This window comes from Parus major, chromosome 7 (genome assembly GCF_001522545.3).
Source record: "Parus major isolate Abel chromosome 7, Parus_major1.1, whole genome shotgun sequence".
NCBI classification, from domain to species: Eukaryota; Metazoa; Chordata; class Aves; order Passeriformes; family Paridae; genus Parus; species Parus major.
The window spans coordinates 23,342,287-23,364,642 of NC_031776.1; the positions used below are offsets into that span (position 1 = coordinate 23,342,287).

The 22,356-nt window shown below is 44.6% G+C and overlaps 1 protein-coding gene across 1 annotated transcript in view; it reads left to right on the forward strand.

Annotated features, from left to right (window-relative positions):
- Positions 1–22,356, forward strand: part of MARCHF4 (membrane associated ring-CH-type finger 4) — a 104,458-nt gene that overhangs the window by 3,457 nt on the left and 78,645 nt on the right. The window contains exon 3 of the mRNA XM_033516098.1: positions 9–162. Within this exon, the coding sequence (XP_033371989.1) occupies positions 9–162 (154 nt within the window). The remainder of the gene's footprint in view (positions 1–8; positions 163–22,356) is intronic.

Below are 22,356 nucleotides of genomic sequence, written 5' to 3' on the forward strand. Positions count from 1 at the left end.
TGGGGCAGCCCCGCCGGGGAGCCGCCCGCCTCCCTGCCCAGCAGCACCTCCTCGGATGACTTCGGCAAGGGCAAGGCCGAGGACCGCTACTCGCTGGGCAGCAGCGTCGACAGCGGCATCCGCACCCCGCTCTGCAGGATCTGCTTCCAGGGGCCCGAGCAGGTGAGCGGCCGAGGGCGGTGGGCGCTGGGGTGGGGGCCGCGACGGGCCCGGTGGCAGCGATGCTCCAGCCTGAGGGACCTGGGGCCTGCTGCTTGAGGGGGTGTCCCTGCTGCCCGGAACAGGACCCCAAATCCAGAGGGGCTCTGCCTTCTGCCGAGGCCCGGGGCTCCAGATTTTGCTCATCGGTAGTGTTTCCCAGGGAGGAGTGGGGTAGAGGCGTGCTCCATCCTTTTCTGCTTCCCGGCAGCCTTGTCCCGGGCGCTCATGTCCAGCCTCAGAGCCGTACGGCTCTGGCATGGGAGGAGGGACACGCTGACACCTTCATGGAGCGGAGCACATCTCAGCGAGGGAGGCTGTTTGGTGCTTTGTGGATACCCAGTTGCGGTGATTCCAAAAGTGATGCAAAGAAGGAGTTTAATGTGCCCTTTGCTTTTAAAAATACGACTACAGTCTGTACCAAACACGTGGCAGGAGGCAACCCCACTTCAGTGTTTCCCAGGGGATGGCTAGTAGGAACTGTGCGGGTGCTCCGCTGCTCCCATGCTCCCAGTAGCACTATCTGCAGGAGGAACACGGCTGCCTACAATTGTACCTGCTGAAGCTGCAGCCTTGAGATACTTCATGGTACAGACTGAGGTTAAGCCAGTGAAGTTTCCCTCCACCACACAGGAGAATGAAACAAATACAACCATGTTAGAATATAAGATGCCACCCCAGAGCATTATTCTCCATATTTAATGACAATTAAATGCATCTCATGTATTTTCAGGCTGGCAACTTCCTTACAGTGATGTAGCCAGCAGCATTTGTACCTAACATGACACAGCTTGCAGGTGCAAGGAAGGCTGCAGACCTCTGCTTCTGGGATCGAGCCCATATGTGCAGATAACCGTTATTACCCAGGGTAATTCCATTACCTGTCATAATAGGGGATCCTTGTATGAGAAAGGGTTGCAAAGTTCAACTTGACTATTTCCATTTTGGACACAGATTGTGGCATGTAAGGTGAAATCTTACGCAAAATGAGTTTTACCCCAGGTGTTCTTTCTCCTTCATGGACCTGTGTGCTCTGCTGAGGAGAAAACCAGTTCTCATTTGAAAGCAGCCACGCTCTGGCACACATCCTGCCTTTCCCAAAGTTGCCTACATCTGTAATGCAGTGATTTTGCCTTCTGTTATGTTGGTTTGAAGATGGTGTCGATGGGTGCAGGAAAGTAGGGAATGGGCTTCCGTGCTTCCTTGGAAGCACCCTGCCTCGGGACCTGCCACCAATCTATCCCAATATCCACAACCCTGCTGGATGTGTCATACCAAGGGTTCCATAGGTCACAGCTCAGTGCTCCATGGACTGTAGCCTTCTCTAGTGGTTTATGCAGCTGGCAGATAGCTGTGAAACACAGTTTTCACCATAGACTTTCAGATGGAAGCGGAGGAAATCATATTTTTTGGGGATACTGTACACCTTCTTCTCTTGCTTGTCTTGTCCTCGTCTCTTCTAAAAGTTGGAAGCCATGCAATTCACTTCCTGGCAATTTGCATTATTCCACATTTCTAGTACTCTTCCCTGGCTTGCCATTCTGCCTGTGTACACAAGACGTAGCACCTGCGAGATTGGCTTATGTGTCAGAGCAAATAGAACCTAAGCAGAATGAAAATAGAGGTAGCTTGCTTCCTTGGAGAACATTAATGCTTGAAAATAATTGGATGCTAATTTCCACACTGAAAACCAGTGTAGGTTGCATTGTAAAAGTGAGACTATTTGCTGACCATCTGCCAGCCTACCTGAGTGAGGAGCTGAGCAGACGTGACTGGCATCTCATAAGACTTTCACCGGGATTTATCTTTTTTGATTCTCACAGTTTCTGACCAATGCAATAAGATATTTGCAGCTGGATTCTGCTACTCATCCTTGAACAGTACCTTATTCCACAAATAATTTTTTGTTCACCTGCATTGCCTGAGGAGTATTTGAAACCTTTTGCCCCTGCAGCAGCTGGGAAGCACAAGTCATTATGGAGGCCCAAACTGTGGGGTTTTAAAGCACAGTCAGATCCTGACACCACTTCCTGGGCATACAGTTCAGAATAACTGAGCACTGAATTGGTGCAGCTGATGTCAAGACCTGCAGTTTTGTTTATTTGGAGCTTATCTCAATAAAACTCCAACATGGCTAAATCCCACATTCCTTGTTCCTTTTTGTTATGGTGTTTATTACTGGTTTAGCCTTTATTTCCTATTTGTGTTACAACTCAACAGCTGACCAAAGACTCTTCGTGTTTTGGACCCTCACAACTGTAGAAGTCATAGATGCACATTATTCTATACCACCCCTGCCAAGATCATAATGAAAATTTATCTGCTTGGAAACAAAATATAATAGCTAGTTCTTTACTCTGCAGATTAATAACAATGACAGAGCTAAACAGTATTTTATTTACCTGTCAAAACCATCTGAATTTGCTGCAGCTGTGGGCAAATCTGCAGGGCTGCATCACAGTAACAAGAACAAAAGTCTTCATTATAAATTGACTGTTAGGCGCTCTAAGCTTATTTACTCAGATAAAATGACAGTGAGTCTCCATAAGATGTTTTAATCCTGTTTTGATATAAAAAAATCCCAACTAAAACAACAGCCAAAAAGGTTTAGTAATCTGGCTTCGCAAGTAGGTTTTATTTAATATCTAATGCAAAATAAAATTGGTACGGATTTTTGCTTTAAATTTTTGATTTCCCAACATGCATGATACTTCAGGCTACTGAACTGCTTATATCTTAGGCTGCTCATGTTGGTTTGTGGCTCTTATGGGTAAGCTGATTCTTTAATTTAAAAATGTACTGAGGACCATAGGAAGGAGGAAAGCTCATTATTGTGAAACTGTTCTGATCCTTGTGTGTTAGTCAAGAGAAACCAGGGATGTGAGCAAGAAAAGAGTGGATCTGATGACCAGAGGATCGCAGCATCTAGCTGGTGTTTTGAGGGCATGAAGAGCAAACTTTGCTCGGGTCTGACAGTTGAAAAAGGCAGCTGCTTTCATTGAAAATGAGAGCTCAACATCGTGGAAGCTGGGGGACTGAACTCAGCTCTTGGGAATGGCATTTCCTTTCAGGGACTTGCTCGGCATTTTCAAAGGTTTCAATGACTGAACATCCTGCCATCATTGTGTCAGCAAGTTCTGAGATCCTGGATTGAGCGGCAAAGCTCTGGGGAGAAAGTGAGGAGGAAAAACGCTGGAGTATTTTCTTCTTTTTTGGTTAATGCTTAGTGTTTGCAGAATTTTGTCTGCTTTCCTGGATCTTTGGCAACCTTCTGCAAGAGAAAGAAACTAAGATGAGCTCCTCTCTCACAAATGTTTTACAGTATTTGGTATGGTTCCAAGCTGAAAGCAAGTCATGGGGATTAGCAGAAAAAGACATGGGTGAAAAGTCCCCTCGCATCAGGGGATAAACTGTTTGCCCACGTCACAAGGAGTTAGCAGTACTGTGGAGTTTAGGATCTCAGAAGTGGTGCTAGCTGTGCCAAAAATAAATAGCGAAACATTCTTAAATGAAACTGAGATAATTTGGAAAGCCATATGTTTCAAGGTTCACTTGTTACAGTGTCAGTTAGAGTCTGTGCACATCTTTTCTTACCTATCATTTTCAATCTGTGTTTCTCTTTCTCTTTTTTGCTGGAAAGGTGGAGATTTGAAAAGTCAGTAGTGGTAGATTTGGTTGGCTGTGGAAGATCAGAGAGAACAGACACTGGGCTCTTACCTGCAGGTTGATAGCTTGGACTTAGCTCAGTATTCAATAGAAATGCTTGGATGAAGACTATTCTTCTCACCAAATTTCCTGCTACACTTTTGGGACACCAGCTCCTTAATATGAGAACATGATGATCTTCAAGAAAATTGGAAGGGAAGACAACAATAATGGATATTAAGACATGCATTTCTAGGTGATATGTAACAGGGCTGTGGAGCTCTTTGCTGAAGGGCAAAGAAAGAGCTGAAGTTTAATGAAGGACTATAAAGCCGTGTGATTATTATGAATATCTACAGTCATCACAACTAATGATAACATTTCTTGCATGAAGCATGTAAAACTCATGCTTCACATCTGAAGCCAATCTGGAGATCAGGGAAAGACTGAGTATGAGCAGGGCTCTGGATCTGGTGTCTTTCCCCACAGCTCACCAGCCTCCTGTGCCTGACCAGTGAGATCCACCCCTGCAGGTGCATGTCTGGATTTCATTCTCATGTAAAGTAATGTCTTCAGTGTGTAGGCGCCCACCATGTTCAGGAATTCCCTAGAATTAAAGTGACCCCAAATTACTCATCCTGGACTAACACACATTCTTGGGGGCCCTCTGTAGGATCAGGGAAGGGTCAATACCATTGAAGGGCTGGTCATATGCATGTGTTACTTGAAATAGCTACTGAGGATCTCAACCCTTTCCTGGTACAAACATGAGCAAAAAGCATCATCTGCTCCTTGCACGGTAAGGTCTGCAGAGGAGGCATGAGCTAAGGTTGGGAAATATTGCTGCTGTACAGACTGGTCTCAGCAGCACAGAGGAGTGGAAGAGGTATCTGGGATGCCTGATTTCTGATTTGCAATGTTGCAAGATTGAGGAAAATTAAGTACTAGAGTGAGACAAAGAGGAAAAGAGGCAGTCTGAGTCAGAATTCAGGGTACAAGTATGATAATGAATGAGTGGAAGAAGAAACAACTGTGCAACCAGTATCACAAGCATGTCCAAAGCCCAGAAAACTTGCAAATATAGATACTGGTACTTACTTCACAGAGTCTGTCCAAACTGGTTACACCATCAGGACACTGTTCTCAAACATGTTGAATCACATGACAGTGCAGGCTTCCCATCATGTCCTTTTCATAGTTGTGTTCCTACAGGATTTATTTACTTGGTGTTAGAAGGAGAATCATTCATTAGAAAAGAGCCAGTCCAGCTAAAACTGAAGAATAAGAGATGCTGGAATGCAGCCGTTTAGATTCAATCTATATATTGTAATTTATGATAGAAGGGAAGAGAGGATGCTTCCTATGATATTCAATCCATCTCTCTGCTTTCCCATCTGTATACCTATCTCTCCTGTTTCACCTGTCCCAGGATAAAATCTGTACTGTGCAGGCAGAACAGTATTGGCTTTGGCAAAGCTTTGCTTGAGCCATCAACTGAATGGAGCCCAGGATGTCATCTATTTTAGATTTAGTTGCTGTTGCCACAGAGTTGATTGGCAAAGCTCCCATTAACTTCAACAGCGAAAGTGTAGGCATCCAGTAGCAGGGACCTGACCCCTGTATTTCAATAATGTTGTGCACACAGTGGGGTTTCTATAAATAATAGTGAAAACCACTAATCCCATTGACTTTTAATTGCTCCGGAAGACAAGGTTTTCACCTTTTGTGCCTGCTGAAACTCTGATGCCTGACCCATTTATTTCAGTGCCACTAGCTAGCCTGTGCAGCAGTTTTTCTTTTCTTTCACTTTTCCCTGTATAAAAGGCTTCATGAAGGAACTTGTCTATGTTTGTGTCACTGTTTCTTAAATATACATTTCAGGCCATGATTAACAGTGGCTGATGTCAGTTAGTGACAGAACAAGCAATGCAAAAGCATGTAGCTCCATTGTTTGCATCTGTAGAGTCACTGTTATTTCCACAAAGGCAACACTTGCTTCTGGAACGGCTCTGTTCGTACAAAACTGAATTGCATTCAGGTTGTCTTTCAACCAAAAATTCATTCCCAGCAAGGGCCTCCTCTGTGGCAGCCTTTTGCTCACATTGGTGTTTTTCCATTCAGGGCTGGCCCAGTCCAGAAGTCAGAAATTGTTGTGCCAGAAATCTGTGATACTGTGTCCTGTGTGCCTGCTGCACATCTCCATTCCTCCTAGCCCTTCAGTAAGACAATAAGATGCACTGTAATTGTTAGTAGTCCATATCTGTGACGATTCCATCATCCTTTTATTATCTGGTTGCCAAAGGAGTAAAGCTGTGTGATGGTGTTAGCTGTTACAGGTCATGCTCATCAACCCTTCTCTAAACCTACTGACTAATGTCAGCCACATCTGGCAGAGAGTGGAGATCTGAAAGGCATTAAATTCCTTTATGCTTTCATGAAAACTAGCTGGATGAAGAAGAGGGAAGCTAGAAATGTCCTGCTGAGGGAGAGATTATAGCATTGTCTGTGCTAGACACTGTGGAGTCCATGGAGGACAGAACTTCAGATGGAGCAGCAGCTGTAATAGGAACGTGTATCCCATTAGACAAAAAAAGAATAACCCCATCATGATATGGTTTCCATGGGAAACCAGACTTACAGAATAGCTTGTTAACTTTTTCTCTTTCTCCTTTTCCTTTGTTAATAAGAATTGCTTACCTAAAATGAATTGCTTGATGCTGAAGACTTGCTTACCTTCCCCCGTCTTTTCACAACCTACCTTTTATCATTTTCTGATTTATCACTGGTTACAGTAGAACAGATTACACTGTTGGCAGTGGAGAGTGATGAGTGATGACCTTCCTCTGGTGAAGAAAGAAACAGCAGGACCTGGAAACCTATGTAAATAATAAATGGACTGTGCCCATGGCCCTCTGAAAAGTGATGAGATAAGGCAAAATCATGGTGGGCAGACTGGTTCTAGTGACAAGGTCCCTATACTGAAAATCTCACCTATCTTCTGTCATGTCATTTCTTGTTCTTTACACTCATGAGTGGTTTTCTCTCACCTCCTCTTCCTTCTTTTCTTCTTGGCCAAAGCAAATTGACACATCAGAGCTTGGTCCCACCCATCCTATCTGGCTCTATCTGCACAGGTTCTCCCATGGCCTGTGTACCATCAAACCCAAGCCTCCTCTCTGTACAGCTTGAACACTGGTGACCTCACCCCCAACAGTCACACAAACTTAACTTGCTTCCCTGGGTGGGGAGTGAAGGATGGGATGGTACAGAATTGGAGAATGATACAAAAAAAAAAAAGGGGGTTACAAATTATTATTTCCTACATCTAGTACCTTGTGTTTATCATAGGAACCAGGCTGTACTTGGGAAAACTCTGTAAACCCCATAGAGTATGGGGATCCCTGAGAAAGTTTTGTCTCCTCTGTAGAGTAACATTGCAGGGAACATCCATTTTGGTTGGAGAACTGGGCTGTCAGACATCCATGGAGTCACAGACATATGCAAAACAATTTGCAGAACAAGAGAGAGAAAATAAAGTTGATATTCAAACAGTTTGGAGATCAAGGACAGCTACAGTCTGTGTGATTTCTTTGCCATGTTGCTCTTAGCAGAAGGTTACCAAGGACTGCTGGATTGAGAGTGTGTTCATGTTTAAGGTAAGGGTATGAGGTCATCTTTCCCATGCAAACAGTATGTGCCATTAGCCAAGAGATCAGTGCTAGAGGCATCTCTAAGGTTTGCAGTGCACTAAGTATTTGGAGCTGTTTGCCTTCACCATTTGCAGCCTCTATCAAGTCATTGCTTGGGACTGCCATTATAACCTCTGGTACTGTGTAGGTTTAGATTCTATTTATTAATGTGTGCAGTGATCATGCCCAAGCATGGGGCAGTGCCCAGGCCTCAAGAGATCTGCTGTCCAAAATCCTGACAGAGGATAATCTAACCAGTTCTTAAGGATGGGTATAGTTGGAGAACCCACCCATCTTTCCTGCTGCTGCTCATTTCTTCTTGCTCTTTTTTTTTTCCCGAGAAGTAAGCAACTGAAGGTATTTTCCAGTAGTTGCATGTAAATGTAGTGAAAATTCATCCTTCAGGATTTTACAAGTTTAAGTGACAACTGAAGCCATAACACTCCTTCTCTAGGCCAAACAATCCCAATTCTGCCTTTGCTTTTATGATGTGTTTTCTAGGCTACTAATCATCCTTGCTGTTACCCTTACCAAATGGTCCATATTTTGCTATAAATACACTGGAAACAATTATCCAGCTAAATCCTTGTCAGTGTGGAGCAGGCAGAAAGGTTTTGAATCCTGTTTAACAGGTAGCAGAAATCATCCATTCCAAGCTAATGTTTGCCCTCTTTATTTATTCATTTATTTAGGGGACAGCAGATGATTATTGATTGTTACTCGTGCTCTCCTTGCCCTTCAGAGCTGCTTCTTGGCCAGTCCTCCACACTGGCTCTGTGCAGTTGGCATTACTGCACTGGCAGAGGAGCTACATTTGGCCTCATTGAATTGCATCCATTTTTCCCCAGCAGCAGCCCCTTACAGGAGGGCCTGCAGATGCAGTAAGCATTAGCTCAGTTGAATCTTCAGATCATTAATGTCTTGAGTTCTTCTGCCTTTCCTTCTGAGAAGAGCTGGAAGGAAAAGCCAGGAGGAGCAGTTGTGCTTTTCTTTAAGGATCCCATGACAGCCATAGGTAAGACTTATGGCTGGGGCTGCTCCTGTCAGTGCCCACTTATAAACACGTGGAAGAAGAGTGAATGGATCCTCATTACTTCAGTTCAGGCGTCTGCTCTCTGCCCCAATTAAAGCCACTCTCTGCCCCAATTAAAGCCACTCTCAGCAAGGCTGAATATGATTTTCCTGACAGATCAGGGCCTCTAGCCAGTCCTGGTTGAAATGTTGCCCACACCACACACTTCTCTACTGCTTCTTCAATCACTTTATGGATTGGGTGGTTCACATTTCCTCCTAGCACCTTCTTGTGCTAGCACTGTCAGCTGGGGCATTAACCCTATGCCCAGCTTGAGCTTATTTTCTCTCATATCCCAGCTGTGTAATCGTGTTCATTTGCTTTTTCCAGGGTTGCACAGACACTTGCTCAGATCCGCATTTCTTGCTTTATTTCTGTGATCCTCTCCAATTTCCCAGCACAGCCATTGTCCTGCTTCAGTGGGGTCAAAACTAAGAAGCTCACTACTTTTTCAAGACTGGTATCTTGATGAAAGAAGTGGTTTTCCAAGAATTTCCATGGGCATCTCCACTGTTGCTTGTCCTTACCCAGATAGATCCTGTGTAGTTTTTTACTCCAGTTCTCAGTGTTTGGGAGAGCTAAAAAAAGCCAAGTGGAAGGATCTGTTGAAGATACAACACACAGCATCAGCGTGCAGGAATCCTGCTGGCACTTCACCCACATCACATCAGCACCTACCCTGGCAATTTCCTGCAGGTGCTGAACTAAAGCTCAGTGGATGGTTTGCACTTCCTGCTAGTACAGGGCCATGGGCTAAACCTGCCCCTCCAAACACCCCAGTGCTTTTAGTTTTATTGGGTCTTCTTCTCTGTCTGATGTCTTGCACAACCTTGCACTGTCTGATGAATTAAGCACTTCCCTTTTCTTTTTCTCCTTGTTAAGCACACTAGGTGCTGTCAGGGCTTAAGGTGCCAGAGAAGTACAAGAATATTATTATCCCATTCCAACTGATATTAAAAGAACATTAAGATGGATCAGATGAGCATTCAAGAAAAGTAGGTAATAATAAAATACTGTATCAGTGAGAAATCACAGTTAAGTAATTAAAGAGAGACTATAAGAGGCAGAAGTAGAGTTATGGGTGCTTCTGGCCTCCTGACTATTCTTTATTTTAATATGATGGTAACCTTTACAGGATGTCAATGTGTCAAGCATTGCACCAAGAAGTGAAGCAAAGGCTTTTCCTGCCCTACAGAGTTCACATTTTAGGATATAAACCCCCAACATTTCCTTAACATTGAAAAGGCAGGCATTCTTACAAGATTTAAGGCCAGAGGGAGTTACTGGGTTAGTCTAGTCTGAACCTCTCTGTAATAGCAGTGAAGTTCCCTCAATGAAATTCCTGCTTGAAGCTTAATAGCTGTGCAAGGACTAGAGAAGAAATATCTCTTCTTGGTTTTCAGATCTCCAACAATGGGAAATTGTTGCAGTGCCCAAGGAGAAAATCTGGGGAAACAGAGAACTGAAACTGTCTTTGCATATCAACTTTTGTCTTTTCTGTCACAGAAAGAACTGTGTACGGTGTGCATCCTTAGAAACCAACTTCAAAAACCCTTGGGCTAGCTGGCAGAGAAGATTTCCCTCATGGAAAAAGTTCCTTGTTTAAAGACAGTTTTATTCCACATCAGATTAAAAGAAAGAAACTTTCAGCCTGGAAAAACACTCATGGGATTCAGCTAGTTAGGAAAAAGCCAGTTCATAGCCTCCTCTGACATATGAGAGCAGAAGTGCTGTCACCTACATTTAACCCACATCTGGAAAATTTTCTTCATAGACAGGATGGCTACATAATTTCTAAGAAAAATATTTTTAGAGCCCCCATAGCCTGAAGTGAGGACTCCTCCATAAAGTCCAGCTTGCTAAACTGTCATGACCTAGCCCAGCTGCCATTGTTATTCTTTTCCACTCCTTATGATCTATTTCTTGCCCTTACCAAAGACATGTGAAACCTGCAGGAGAGTTCTTGGCCTTCCCATCCTGCAGCTATTCATGAGATTTCCTCTCTCATCTTTTTCTTGGTGATGCCAGACATGAGCTTCATCTCTCTGAAGGTGTGCTCAGGCATTCAGCGCAAATGTCAGGTGATGGTGACAATTCTGAGTTACAACTCAGGTCAAACAAAATCACACAACCTCAGAATATTTTAGGATTTTAGAGAACCTCAGGAGATCATCTTGTTCTACTTCTGCTCAAGCAGATCTGGCCAAATCAGATCTCTAGATATCCAGAGTGGATAACTCCAAGGACAGTTATTCTACTCATGTCTCTGGACACCAGATTTAATATTTTACCTCCCTTGTAGTAAAAACGTGGGGGGGTTATTTTTGATTTATAATCATAATTCATTGTGTTTCAAATTGTATCTGTTTCCTCTTGTAACCACATACTTTTGAGAAGAGTCTGGTTTTCTTACTGTACCAAGAGGGTGGCTGAAGATAGCAACAAGATCTTCCCTTAGCTTTTACAGTGATTTTAGGAGGAGCTTTGCAAAAGAAAGGATTAAATATCTGCTCTAACTCCTCAGTGTGGATTTGGACAAGGGATGAGATTTGTGTAATGGTAGTTAGATAAATACCAAGGGAAAATACCTGCCCATCTATAGCCTGAAGAATGAGAACAAACATTACTAATAATATCAAAAGCTCAGTTATTTCTCTTTGTCATAGCCAGGAAACTTCTTGATCCAATAATCGCTAAACCTCAAGGAGGTGATTCTATTTCAAATGTGAGTCTTCCAGAAATATTGGTTGTAGAAAACCTTGATTGAGCAAGAACCATTTTTGTCAAAATTGAATGAAAGGATGAGCAAAAAGAGATCTGTAACTAAGGTTTTCAACTTTACAGAAGCAGATTTTGAAAGATTAGGAATCTCTAAAAATATGCAATATAGCAGAAATTTATTACACGTTGTCTTATTACTATCAAAACAGCCATTAGTCTCTTTATAACAAACAAAAACATTCTGTTAAAATTGCTGCTTTCTGGAATCTTACAGTAATTCTCCCTTCTACAGGCCATTTTTACTTTCTGTTTTCAGAGGCTCATTCTGGCATCAGAGGCTTATTTGCCTTGAAAGGTGTTCAAAACCTGTCCCAAGATATGTTTTAATACATATGAAAAATATTCTCTCTTTCTTACTTGCTTCCCTAAGCATCAGTACTTATCCATGTCAGTTCTATTTATAAGTTCACAAGATACACTCAGTGACATTTAAACTTCTCTGCCAAACACAGCCACCTTTGATAAATAAAGGCTGTAGAACTCTTAAGCTCTTATGAATTGCCTGAAAATGTGTGGCCAAGTGGGGCATACTCCCCATACTGGGTTTGTGATGCCATGGAGGGGTACTGTCATAAGAGGCCCACCCCTACTAGACATCAAAAAAGCCACCTTACTACCAGGTACAATTCAGAGGGAACATACACACTGTTTAGATCCATTGCTCTGAGAACTTCTGGTTCTTCTGTTGTCTTTGCTTTTAATCCTCTTTACAAGAAGGCAAGAAAAAGATCCATCTGCCAGCAGAAGTGGAACTAGCAAGTTTGAAGTCAATACTGGAATATTTCAGAAAACTGTACATTTAGGAAACCTAGGGGACTGTATAGTAAAAGTTCCAGAGGCTTCTCCACTGACCCCAGTGCAGGATCCGTTATTTCAGTTGGCCTCTTTCAAGGGAACTTCACAACAGGGTGGTCAAACACAGCCAAATGGTGGGACTTGACCTTCAGGCGGCACTAAAAGGGAGGATGTTGATGCAGCCCTACCTAGGACTGCTTGAGAACCTGAAGAAACACCTTTGGTAGATGGCTGATGGCAGCAGCTCTTCCTCAAGCCTGCAGAACTCTTGTGTGTCACTCCATCACTGTAGAAAACTTAGCTGGAGTGGAGAGCCAGGTCATCAGGGGAAGGATTGTAGTTAAGTGATCATGAATGGCAGGGAAAACATAAGGAATAATTCTGTGCAACTTAATAAGAGGAGGAGCTTTCATCAGAAGCATCCAAAGTGCATGTGTCAGTAGGAGAGCAAACTAAGCTGCAGGGACTCTTCAGAAGTTCTTACTACTATAGTAAGCCAAAGGGGATGCAGAAACTGCTTCAGGCTTATGGATTTCCACAGAGCACCCCAAGAAGCCCCACATCAGAGATTATTTGCAAATGCAAGTCATACAAATGTTGTGTGTAACTGCTCTGCCTGTGTTTAGGAGGATCAGAAACTTAGGGGGTAAATGTTGTGATCTCTTAAGGTGGCAGGAGGTTTTCTACTATGGCTCTGCTTTCTGTTTGTGTTAGATCCAGTTATTTTTCCCTTTAGTGGATGTGAGAAGGCCTCTGAGATTGGGTTTCTGTGATGAAACAGAAGATGGAGGGGGATGATCTTGGGACAGATGAAAGCTGGAAAACACGTGCTCTTCTTCTCTGATCAGCACAAGGTTCTGTTGCACCTGATGGAGCTTCATTCACTCATTCGTTCATTCATTCATTCATTCCTGCAATCCCACTGCCACCAAAAAAGCCTAATGGCTTTCATCAGTCCTTTGCTTCTTTGTATCCTGGTTCTGCATTGCCCCATTTGTGTGTTTCCTTCCATAGGATTTGTAACTTCATCCCTCCCCAGGTGGTGTCTCTCCAACAGGGCAATGTAACTGTCTTTTCTTACCAGATAATCTTTTGCCCCTAAGCACTGAGACTAGAGCAGCAATACCAGCCCTACAGGCTACAGGGGAGATTTTCACCTTCTCTAACTACATCCTGAATGTTCCCAGTTTTTCAGCATGCTCTGCATTTTGGCCTGATTAGGCTATTTGTTCTGTTGTATTGCAGAGACAAGGAGCATTGCTTAGGCACAAGAGAGTATGTTCTCTCTGTAGCCTGTAAAATAAGAGAAAATTTGCTCAGCTGGAAATGAAACAACTGTGAGTTCAGAACTCACATTGACTGACAACTGTTTTGCATTTCCATACAACCATCGGTACAGGCCAAGGTCTTTACCCCTACGTAAATGCTCCTAAGGCCATTAGCTATCTGTGTCCCAGAGATACTGATGAGTCAAAAAGAGGCTGTACAAATCCATGGAGATCGGGAAAACCATCAGATTCCCCCCATTTGGCATGCCCTGTACATGTTTGGAACAAATACTCACCTCAAGTCCCATTTCTCAGACCACCCTGTCCACCTGGTCGGTACTGTTTGGTACCCTCTGACACAGCTTCACTTGTCATGGGTGAGTTGCGGCATGAATAACAGCCCTTCCTGTGATTTATATCCTTTCAAGGGAGAGAGAGGGAGTTTTGCCAGATATCTATCTACCTATAAATGCATATGGCATAACTGCTGGGACACAGCTGCACTCACGTGACTGTCTTTAATCTGTTTCTTTTTAAATCACTGTGTCTACATTGCCTTGAGCTGTTTTTCTTCCCTCCTGAAACGTGCACATCGGTGTTGGTGTCTCCAGTGCACTGCTCTGCTTCTGGACTGCACAGCCTTCAGGGCTCTCATGAGATGGTCAGAGGGCCATGGAGGTCAGGGACCTGGGTTCCCATTAAGACACTCCATGACCTCTCTTCAGGGGCTCTGTGATTCCCAGGCAGCAGCCAGCCCGCAAGCACTGCCGCAGCGTGTGCTGATCCCAGCGCTCACCACTGAGCAGGGACTGGCCGTATGTGTGTGTATGTGGCAGTGTGGGAGAAGGCAGATGCCACATGGCTGAGCCAAATTGGATTGAGAAGGAGATTAAATGGTCATTTGTGGGTCACGTTTTCCTGCAGAGGGCAGATTGATGCCATGATGCACATCTGGGCTGTGAAGCAGATGCAGCAGTTCCAGCTGCTGAGGCACTTTCCTGGAGGACTCTGCTGAGCCCACTACAGGTCTGGGAACACAACACACCAGCCAAGAGCTCTCCCAGCTGGGGAGAGCTGCTCTCTGAAACTTTGCCTGTTTCTCCAGTAGTGTGTGCATGGCATGGCCAGTGCAGTGTGATGATCTGCAGTGTATGACAACTGTGCTGAATCACAGTGGCTCGCAGATCAGGCCTCCGTGTCTTGCCAGGGTTCTGTGTCCATCCACTGAAAAAGATCTTTCTATCTGACTGGTCAGCTGTAAGTTCACCAGGTCATGAAAGCAGGCTGACCTGGAAAGATCCAAGATAAGAATATGTTTCAGAACTTAATTTAAGCTTGAGTACTCTCTTGACACTGGGTTGTCAGGGCTGTGACTGTGGAGCAGTAGTGAGCCCTTTCTCAATGGTACAAGTGGTAAAGAAAACTTCCTGGCCATGTCACAAGACCTCTAAGCAAATGGCACACTGTGATATGGAGGAAAACTACGTGGCCTGCCTCCATGAGTGCTTGGAGAGGGTACCTCTGCTTTCTGCAGAGCCAGGGTTTGCCTTTCTGCTAAAGAAAAGGAAGTAGACTAAAAGGTGTGGGGAACTGAGTAGCTAACACAGACCTCTCAGATGAGAGTTACCCTAAGACATAAGAATTAACAAACCCCAGGTTTTAGAGTCAGGGTGGCAGCTGGGTCACTGGATAACAGGTCCCAGCCCAGGTAAAGGGTTGATCTCTGGCTCTGAGAGGACACATTTAGAATATTTCCCCCATTGGGATGGCTTGACTAGAGGAGGTTCCTCTTCCAGTTCAAGTGAATGAAAATGGATGAGCAGCAACCAAGGATCTCAGCTTCTCCTCTGAGCTTTGTAAACAAGCTGTGATTCTAGGCACATCACCAAGGTGGGACACAGCTCTGAATCGCAGACACCTCAATGTGAGTGTCACAATGTAGGTGTCTGCATGTGGACTGGGTGTCTAGGCAGTGAAAAATCAAGATCTTGAGTCATGCCCACGCAATGATTTCTTAGTGGAAAACATTGTGCCCCTAGTGAATGCAGGCAGTGGAGCTGGAGAGCCAGACACCTACATTTGCTCAGCTGACTCACTCCCAGGGCTCTGCTGTCAACATTGACTAGACCTCCATCGATTATACAGGAACAAGGGCATCCAGTGCACACAGAGTTGCTATATCTACACAGAGTACGTAGGACCCTTTCGTGTCTTCATAAAGCAGACTGGAAAATTTCACTTCTAGGAATGCTTTAAGGGATCCTTGCTCATCTACAAAACACTGAAACCACTTCAACTGAGGTGCTCTACAAATGCTGAGTGTTCACATTATTATAAGTAAACAACAATTCAGAAATGCATGCACAACATTGAAGAGAAGTAAACAGATGGGAGAAGTTGCCAAGTAAGGCCACGCTGAAGTGATGAGCAAAAATATGTTTCAGAGACAGTCTGACATTTTTATAGCAAGACAGACACAGCCAGGATTTGAAGCATATAGCCATGAAATGGGGTCAAGAAGGTGAGCTGCCTTTTCTTGGGCAAGCTCTTCTCCTGTTGGGCAGTCCCTTCTGTGCTCGAGCAGCAAGTGCTCATTGTTGGCCTCGCTAATCAGGATAATCATGGTGCAAAATGGCTCCACTGGACAAGGCAGGAAAAGTGATACTGTTTGTGGTGAGCTCTTGTGTGGGAGAAAAGAGATTTTAATTTAAATACAGCCTTGAAGTCACTGAGTGACACCAGCACTGGGCTGACTTGAACTGACAACTGCTAATTACTGAGAGAAAAATGACTCACTAAAAAACAATAATTGTCTTACATCTAATGGATGACTTACAGTCAAATAGAATGCTATAGTCTTGGCATGGGGGACATGCATAATGTGACAGACTGCCTGCAACCTCACATTTCTTTTACAGAAATAGAGTTCAAAAGTTGTGCAAGACGTTCTGTATTTTAATTAACCAAAACCCAGAAAAGCTGCTCTGAAAACCTAGGCAGAAACTGCATGAGGACACCCTTCTTTTGGCAAAATACTGAAAATCCAGTTCTGGTGTTGCCAACAGCAAAAACCCTATGGCTTCTGAAAAGTCACTATTTTCCATTTTACAGCATACAACTGGAACTGCTGCTGGAAACTCTACTATGGGGAGAGGAGAGCATCAGCAGAAGGGGTCTCCACAGAGAAACAGTGAAAGGGAGCAACACTTGATGCAGTAAACATGTGACAGGCACTTCTGAAAATTCATGTGTCTGTCAGAATTGATGAAACTGTTTCCTGTTGGTGTGATAAGAATGTATTAAATATTTGTCTGGGTTTACACAAGCATGGATTATAAGGAAAGCTCTTGTATATTAAGGGATTACATACTTTATTACAGTATATGCTACCTAAGTAGTACTGGGAACAGTTCTCACATGTGTTTGTGCTACAGGGGAGCAGTAAGCAAAAGGCAAATGGTGGTCTTAGGTGTAATTTGGCTGAACCACCATGGTTTTCCTACTTTTGGAATCCAGAATGATCTTTTCACCTTCATAAAGTGGCCCATGTCAGTCTGAAATCTGATGGTGCTGAGGCTCTCGTCATTTGGGTGTAAGTGGCTCCACCACGCTTCTTGGGCATGGGAGCACAGGGTTATGTGTCTCTGGTCCTCAGGTCACTTTTTATCCTTCAGCAGGTCATTTCCAATCTCTCTTTTGGGAGGGACCGTTCAGCAGACTTTGGCTCTGAATTTCAAGCTGCTGGGCCTATTCAGCAGAGATGTCTGATAGCAAGCAAGGCACTCAGCATGTCTGCAGACAGCACCATCATTTCAATGTCACCTTTATTTTTTAAAGAAAAAGTTGGCTTAGTTGGCCCTTGAGTTACTGTTCATTATTTTCCCATGTGCATGTTGATAATTTCTTGGTTTTGGGTCATTTCTCTTTGTAAAGCACTTTAAGTACAGTTCAACACCAGTGTTGGACATGCAATTCCCTAAGACGGTGGTGACCTCCTGCTCACTTTTCTTTCCCTTTTTCTTGCTCTCTTGCAATCACTTGAAAGTTCCCTTGAGCCCTTGCTTAGCTTGCTCACCCTTGAATCTAATAGTAACAACCTTAATCCAGGGGACTTCTCTAATCCTGGGGTCAGAGTGGGAAGCATGAGTGATTGCTCTGAGCAGCAAACCCATTTATGCAAAGTGTTTCACTCTCTGAGCAGCAACGTTGAGGAAGGATGAGATTAGAAGGATATCACTGGCAAAGTGACTAAGAGATTTATCTTATTCATAGGCTTGGCTTGTGCTTAAGGAATTTACATTATTGGGATTTTTTAAAATCTTAGCTGGTTGAATCTATAAGTCTTCCAGCTGTGTCATAGATATCAAAGGCTTGTTGTTTCCTTCCTGTTTCCTACCTTGCAGCATTTACACATTGCTCCCACTGTTTTCTCTTGTTGCTTTTCTACACCTGTTTCCATATGCCAGGACTACCACAGCCTCCCCCAAGTCCCTAAGACATTATCGTAAGGCAACTCAGTGTCAAGACATTTTCCCAGGTATTCAGTCTGTTTCTTCTTTTGCTTAATTAATTTCTTAATTATTTGTCTAGTTAATAGTACTGGGAATTATTAAGAGAGATGCATCTCCTGCTGACACTGATATGTCTGAATATTTATAATAAAGAAGAGTTAATGTCCTTGAAGCTTCTAAATGAGTGATTCCCCTCTAGAGCAGGAGCTGGGACAGATCTTGGTATAGACATTGGTATTTCTGTGCATCTGTCCTGAGAGAAAATTCTCAGGAGCTCAGACCTCAGGGAACCCCTACCCCAGCTGAGATAGGCAATGCCAGCACAAATGAGCAAGGGCCTGGAGTACCTTTGCTCCACTACAACTGTGTATTCAGACAGATTTCTTGGGAAATCATATCACCAAAACCCCACACTCCTCTGCTAATGAAGACTGACACCTTGCTGGGGGATGCATGAGGAGCAGGATGGTTGGCGCAAAGGAGTTGCACTGTGTAGAAGCTGTGTGAAAAAAGACATGCCATGCTGGAAGACAGAACATCCATGGTGAGCACAGTCAGGCTGAAGTCAGTTCAGAAACTGTATCTTCCCAACTTGGTGTCTCCCTCTACAGCAATTCAGACAGGAGCAGCAGGGACATTCCCAAGGTAAAGAAAGAGGTGTGACTGAAGTTGAAAGAGAAGTCAGTGTCACTGAAAGAAGGTGAAGTCTTATCTACAGACCTTTCCTCAGGGTAAGGATGACTGTCCAGTGTCTTGGTGATGTGTGTTCATGAGCAAGCTGAGCCAGTCCAAGACCTTGCAGCTATAATGAGCAGCATCCTCAGCTCTGCATTTCCACCCTTTCTAAGCTCTAGCAACAGTGACTATGCCAGGGACTTGATCCCAAAAATTTTTCTAAAGTCTGATTAGCTTTTTGTTGGATCAGTTCTCCTGTCTGGTCACCAACACAGCACTGGTAACGGGACAGGGCAGCACGCCTGGGAGGGCATTGAGAAGGGGGAGATGGTAGCACAGACTTAGACATAAACCGTGCCTAGAATTGCATCCCAATACCAGGAACTTAGCAACTCCCTTCTAGCAACAGTGAAGTATAAGGCATTTGAAGATACTCTGCAGCAATTTCAGGGGGATTATGCTATATTCAGCCCAGAGATAAAGCAAACTTCAAGCTCAGCTCTTCAAGGAAACAAGCTCCTTGCCTGGCCTGACATCTAAATATCTGTCCCAGGAGGGAGTCCCTTTTACCTCTGTAACAGAAAGGCAGTGACACTTTTAGTCATGGACCCATGCCATTTTTGTTCTTACACATTTGCAGTTTTTCCCAAGTGACACTGAAGTTGTTCCCAGCTCAGGGAGGCAATGTCTTCTGGCCATCCTGGGAAGAAGGGCTCTACAAGGTGGTTGCAAGCTGCAATTTCATAGTTATCTTTCTTAGTGCCCAAATACTCCCCCATCACAAAACTGGCTACTCCAGTGGGGGATGCTAGAATGCTAAAGGGACAGAAGCACATTACATGTGAGGAGAGGTGGAGGGATTTGGTTCAGTCTGGCAAGAAGATGAAAGGGGAGATCTGCTGCCTTCTACTTGAAGTCAGAGCATAAAGACCAAAGAGCCAGAGGGTCTAGAGGCAATGGTACAAGTTGCAGCAAGGGAGGTGCTCATTGGATGTACAGAAACAAACTTTCACAGTGAGAGCAGAGCAGTGCTGAGACAAGAACCCAGACATATGGTGGGATCTCAGTCCTCTGACATCTTGACAATTCAGCAAAATGAAGAAGAGCAATCTTGAAGCTAGACCAGGTTTGAGCAGAAGGTTGGACAAAAGAAATCCAGGGACCTCCCAGTCTAAATTCTATGACCTTAAAAAAAAAAACAGGGGCTGAGGGGACTGAGAAGTGGATGCAATGTCACTGGTCATAGGTTTTAGTCTTCTCATTCTGGAGGATGGTGTTACAGGGAGAAGATCCTTAAGCACGCGGAGATGCGAGCCCACCCGCTTGCCTGCCTTCTGACACAACTCTGCCTGCAGCCATCTCAGTGTGTCCCAACTTCTGTCTGACTAACCTTTGAACAAAGGAGCTGGCCCAGCACGAGAGCCTGTCCTCATGAGCACAGCAAAGCTATGGCCTCTTGAACTGGTGGCAGCAGTCAGTCCATGACTGATGCCCAGGAGGTGCCTGTGCTCCCCACTCACGTTGTCGGGGCTGGTACTGCCATCCTTCACTTGCTGCACTTTGAGATCAAATTAATGTCTAACTAGTGAAAATTTGGGCTGGAAAAGAATGGATAGATGTGCTGTCTATGCTCACCATCTTCCTTACCTGTACCTCTGGCATGGCTCCTGCTCTGTTCCCTGGATAACCCTCAACCTCCCATATCATCAACATGGTTTACTGTAGGTTATGCCAGGTCCCTCCAGTGTAACATCAGACCCTTGTTCCCCAGATATCAACCTCCCTGCCTTCAATATTATTCTCCACCTATCTTCCTGAGGCACCCCAACAATATATTCCCAGTGACTATCACCTCAGATCCCCACTTACCACCTCTCTTACACCTCCACTTCCCAGAGCTTTCCCAAGCTCAGTACTGCAGAGTCATCACACTTGTGACCATCCTCACACAAGGCTCTTTCTCCTATGGCACATTCCCACTTCCCTCTTCCAGTAGCTCTCCCAGCCCAGCCCCCAGAAATGGTCCTTCCAGGTGCCCTCTCTTCATCTTCACCTTCCTCCCTGGCAGGAGTGTGGGAGGAGAAGGCAGGCAAAACCTCTTAGAGTGGGTGTGCTTAATTTGGTGTTTGTTTTCAGTGCTGTCTGCTCATCACTGCTTAATGGATTTCATTTATGACGTTCAAAGAAAGGAAAAAAAGAGAAGTATCTCTGCCTCACTACAGCACCTTCTTTGAAGGGAAAATACCTTCCCTGTTTGCCTCTGGATTCTTGTTTCTGTCTGTGGGATTTAGCTATCAAAAGGCGTGTGGTCACCTGACACCTGCATTGAAATGCTGCTCATTTTATCCCTCAAGGAAGTAGATGAAAGGTTTAAATCTGGTGCTGTTCTGTCAAGGGAGAAAGTGATGATAAAATGCAGCCTGCCCCAGTGGAGGAGCCAGGCAAAGAGGGAGCTTTGGACAGGTAGATGGGCTCAGCTGGCCAGGTCTGGCTGTCTTGTTTCCCTGAGCACACCCAGCACCAGCAGGAAGGGACTTTCTTTCCTATCTGCTTTTGCTGGGGACTGACCCAGAGAGTCCCTGCTCTAGGGATGGCCAGGCAATCTTGACCAATTTCTAGCCTGCCTACAAGTCCAGGCTATTTGAGTCCTGTTTGGTTTTGTGTCTGCATAGTCTTTTATTTAACTAAAATAAGGCCTCCAAAAATGTGACATAATTGATTCATATTCCTTTAAATAATTACTAATTTCCTCTTTTAAAAAAATTCTCTCCTGCAATGAGTTGGTATTAGGTGCCACAACTGGACGGGGTAGGCTTTCCCAGCCTCCACATGGGGCTTGGAACCACATTGCTGATTTTCACAGGAGCCATTTTCCTGATGGTGGCACTGGCTCTGACTCTTATTTAAGCTGCTGTGAAAGGAGAGGCATTAGGGAACAGCTATCCGGTCTCCAGAGAGCCAGACCCCAGCAGAAGTGTGAAACGTCACTGTGCCTGTGGGTGAGAAGGAAGAAAGTGTGTTAATGCTTTCGAGAAGCACCATCAGGCCACAGACTTTATTTCTCAGCCATCCACCTCACAGTCCTCTTAGCAAACCGCAAATAGTAACACCTCCCTCCATCCCTCCCTCCCTCCCGGGAGCTGGGAGGCAAAATTAACCATTTCAGAGCCCTCTGGGTGCATGAAGCAGAGTCCACAGGGTTTATGAAAAAGCCTTTCCACAATGCAGATTCTCACTTGTGACGTACTTTAGGTTTTTCATGGGATTAAAAATAAAGCAAGACGAGCCTCCTCCCAGCGCTCAGAGGTGGGGATGTGTGCAGGGAGGATTTGGGCTCAATGCAGACGCTGCTTTCCCCAGCACGAGTGACTTGAAGGAGTGAGCCCAGCCTCGCATTGTGCTTTTAGCACAAAAGGATGGATTTCGAGGCTCAGTGCAAAGAAGTAGCGCTGCCTTTCCCTGCCACCCTGCTCCCACCTTCATTATGGCAGAGTGCGCTGCCAGGAGCAATTAAGCAGAACGAGTTTTATTCTCCCGAAGAGCAAGAGCTCTCTCATGGAGCAGTGGCTTCTCACTGCTATAACGTGGCTTAGCTCAGGAATTTGCCGTGGCTTTTGAAGGGGTGTTGCCAGGCAGGGTAGGACCGGCTGGTTTTATTAGAAAGGGGCTGAATGGGAAGCCAGGGAAGGGCATAAAGGCTGGTTAAAGGAAGGAAAGAAGGA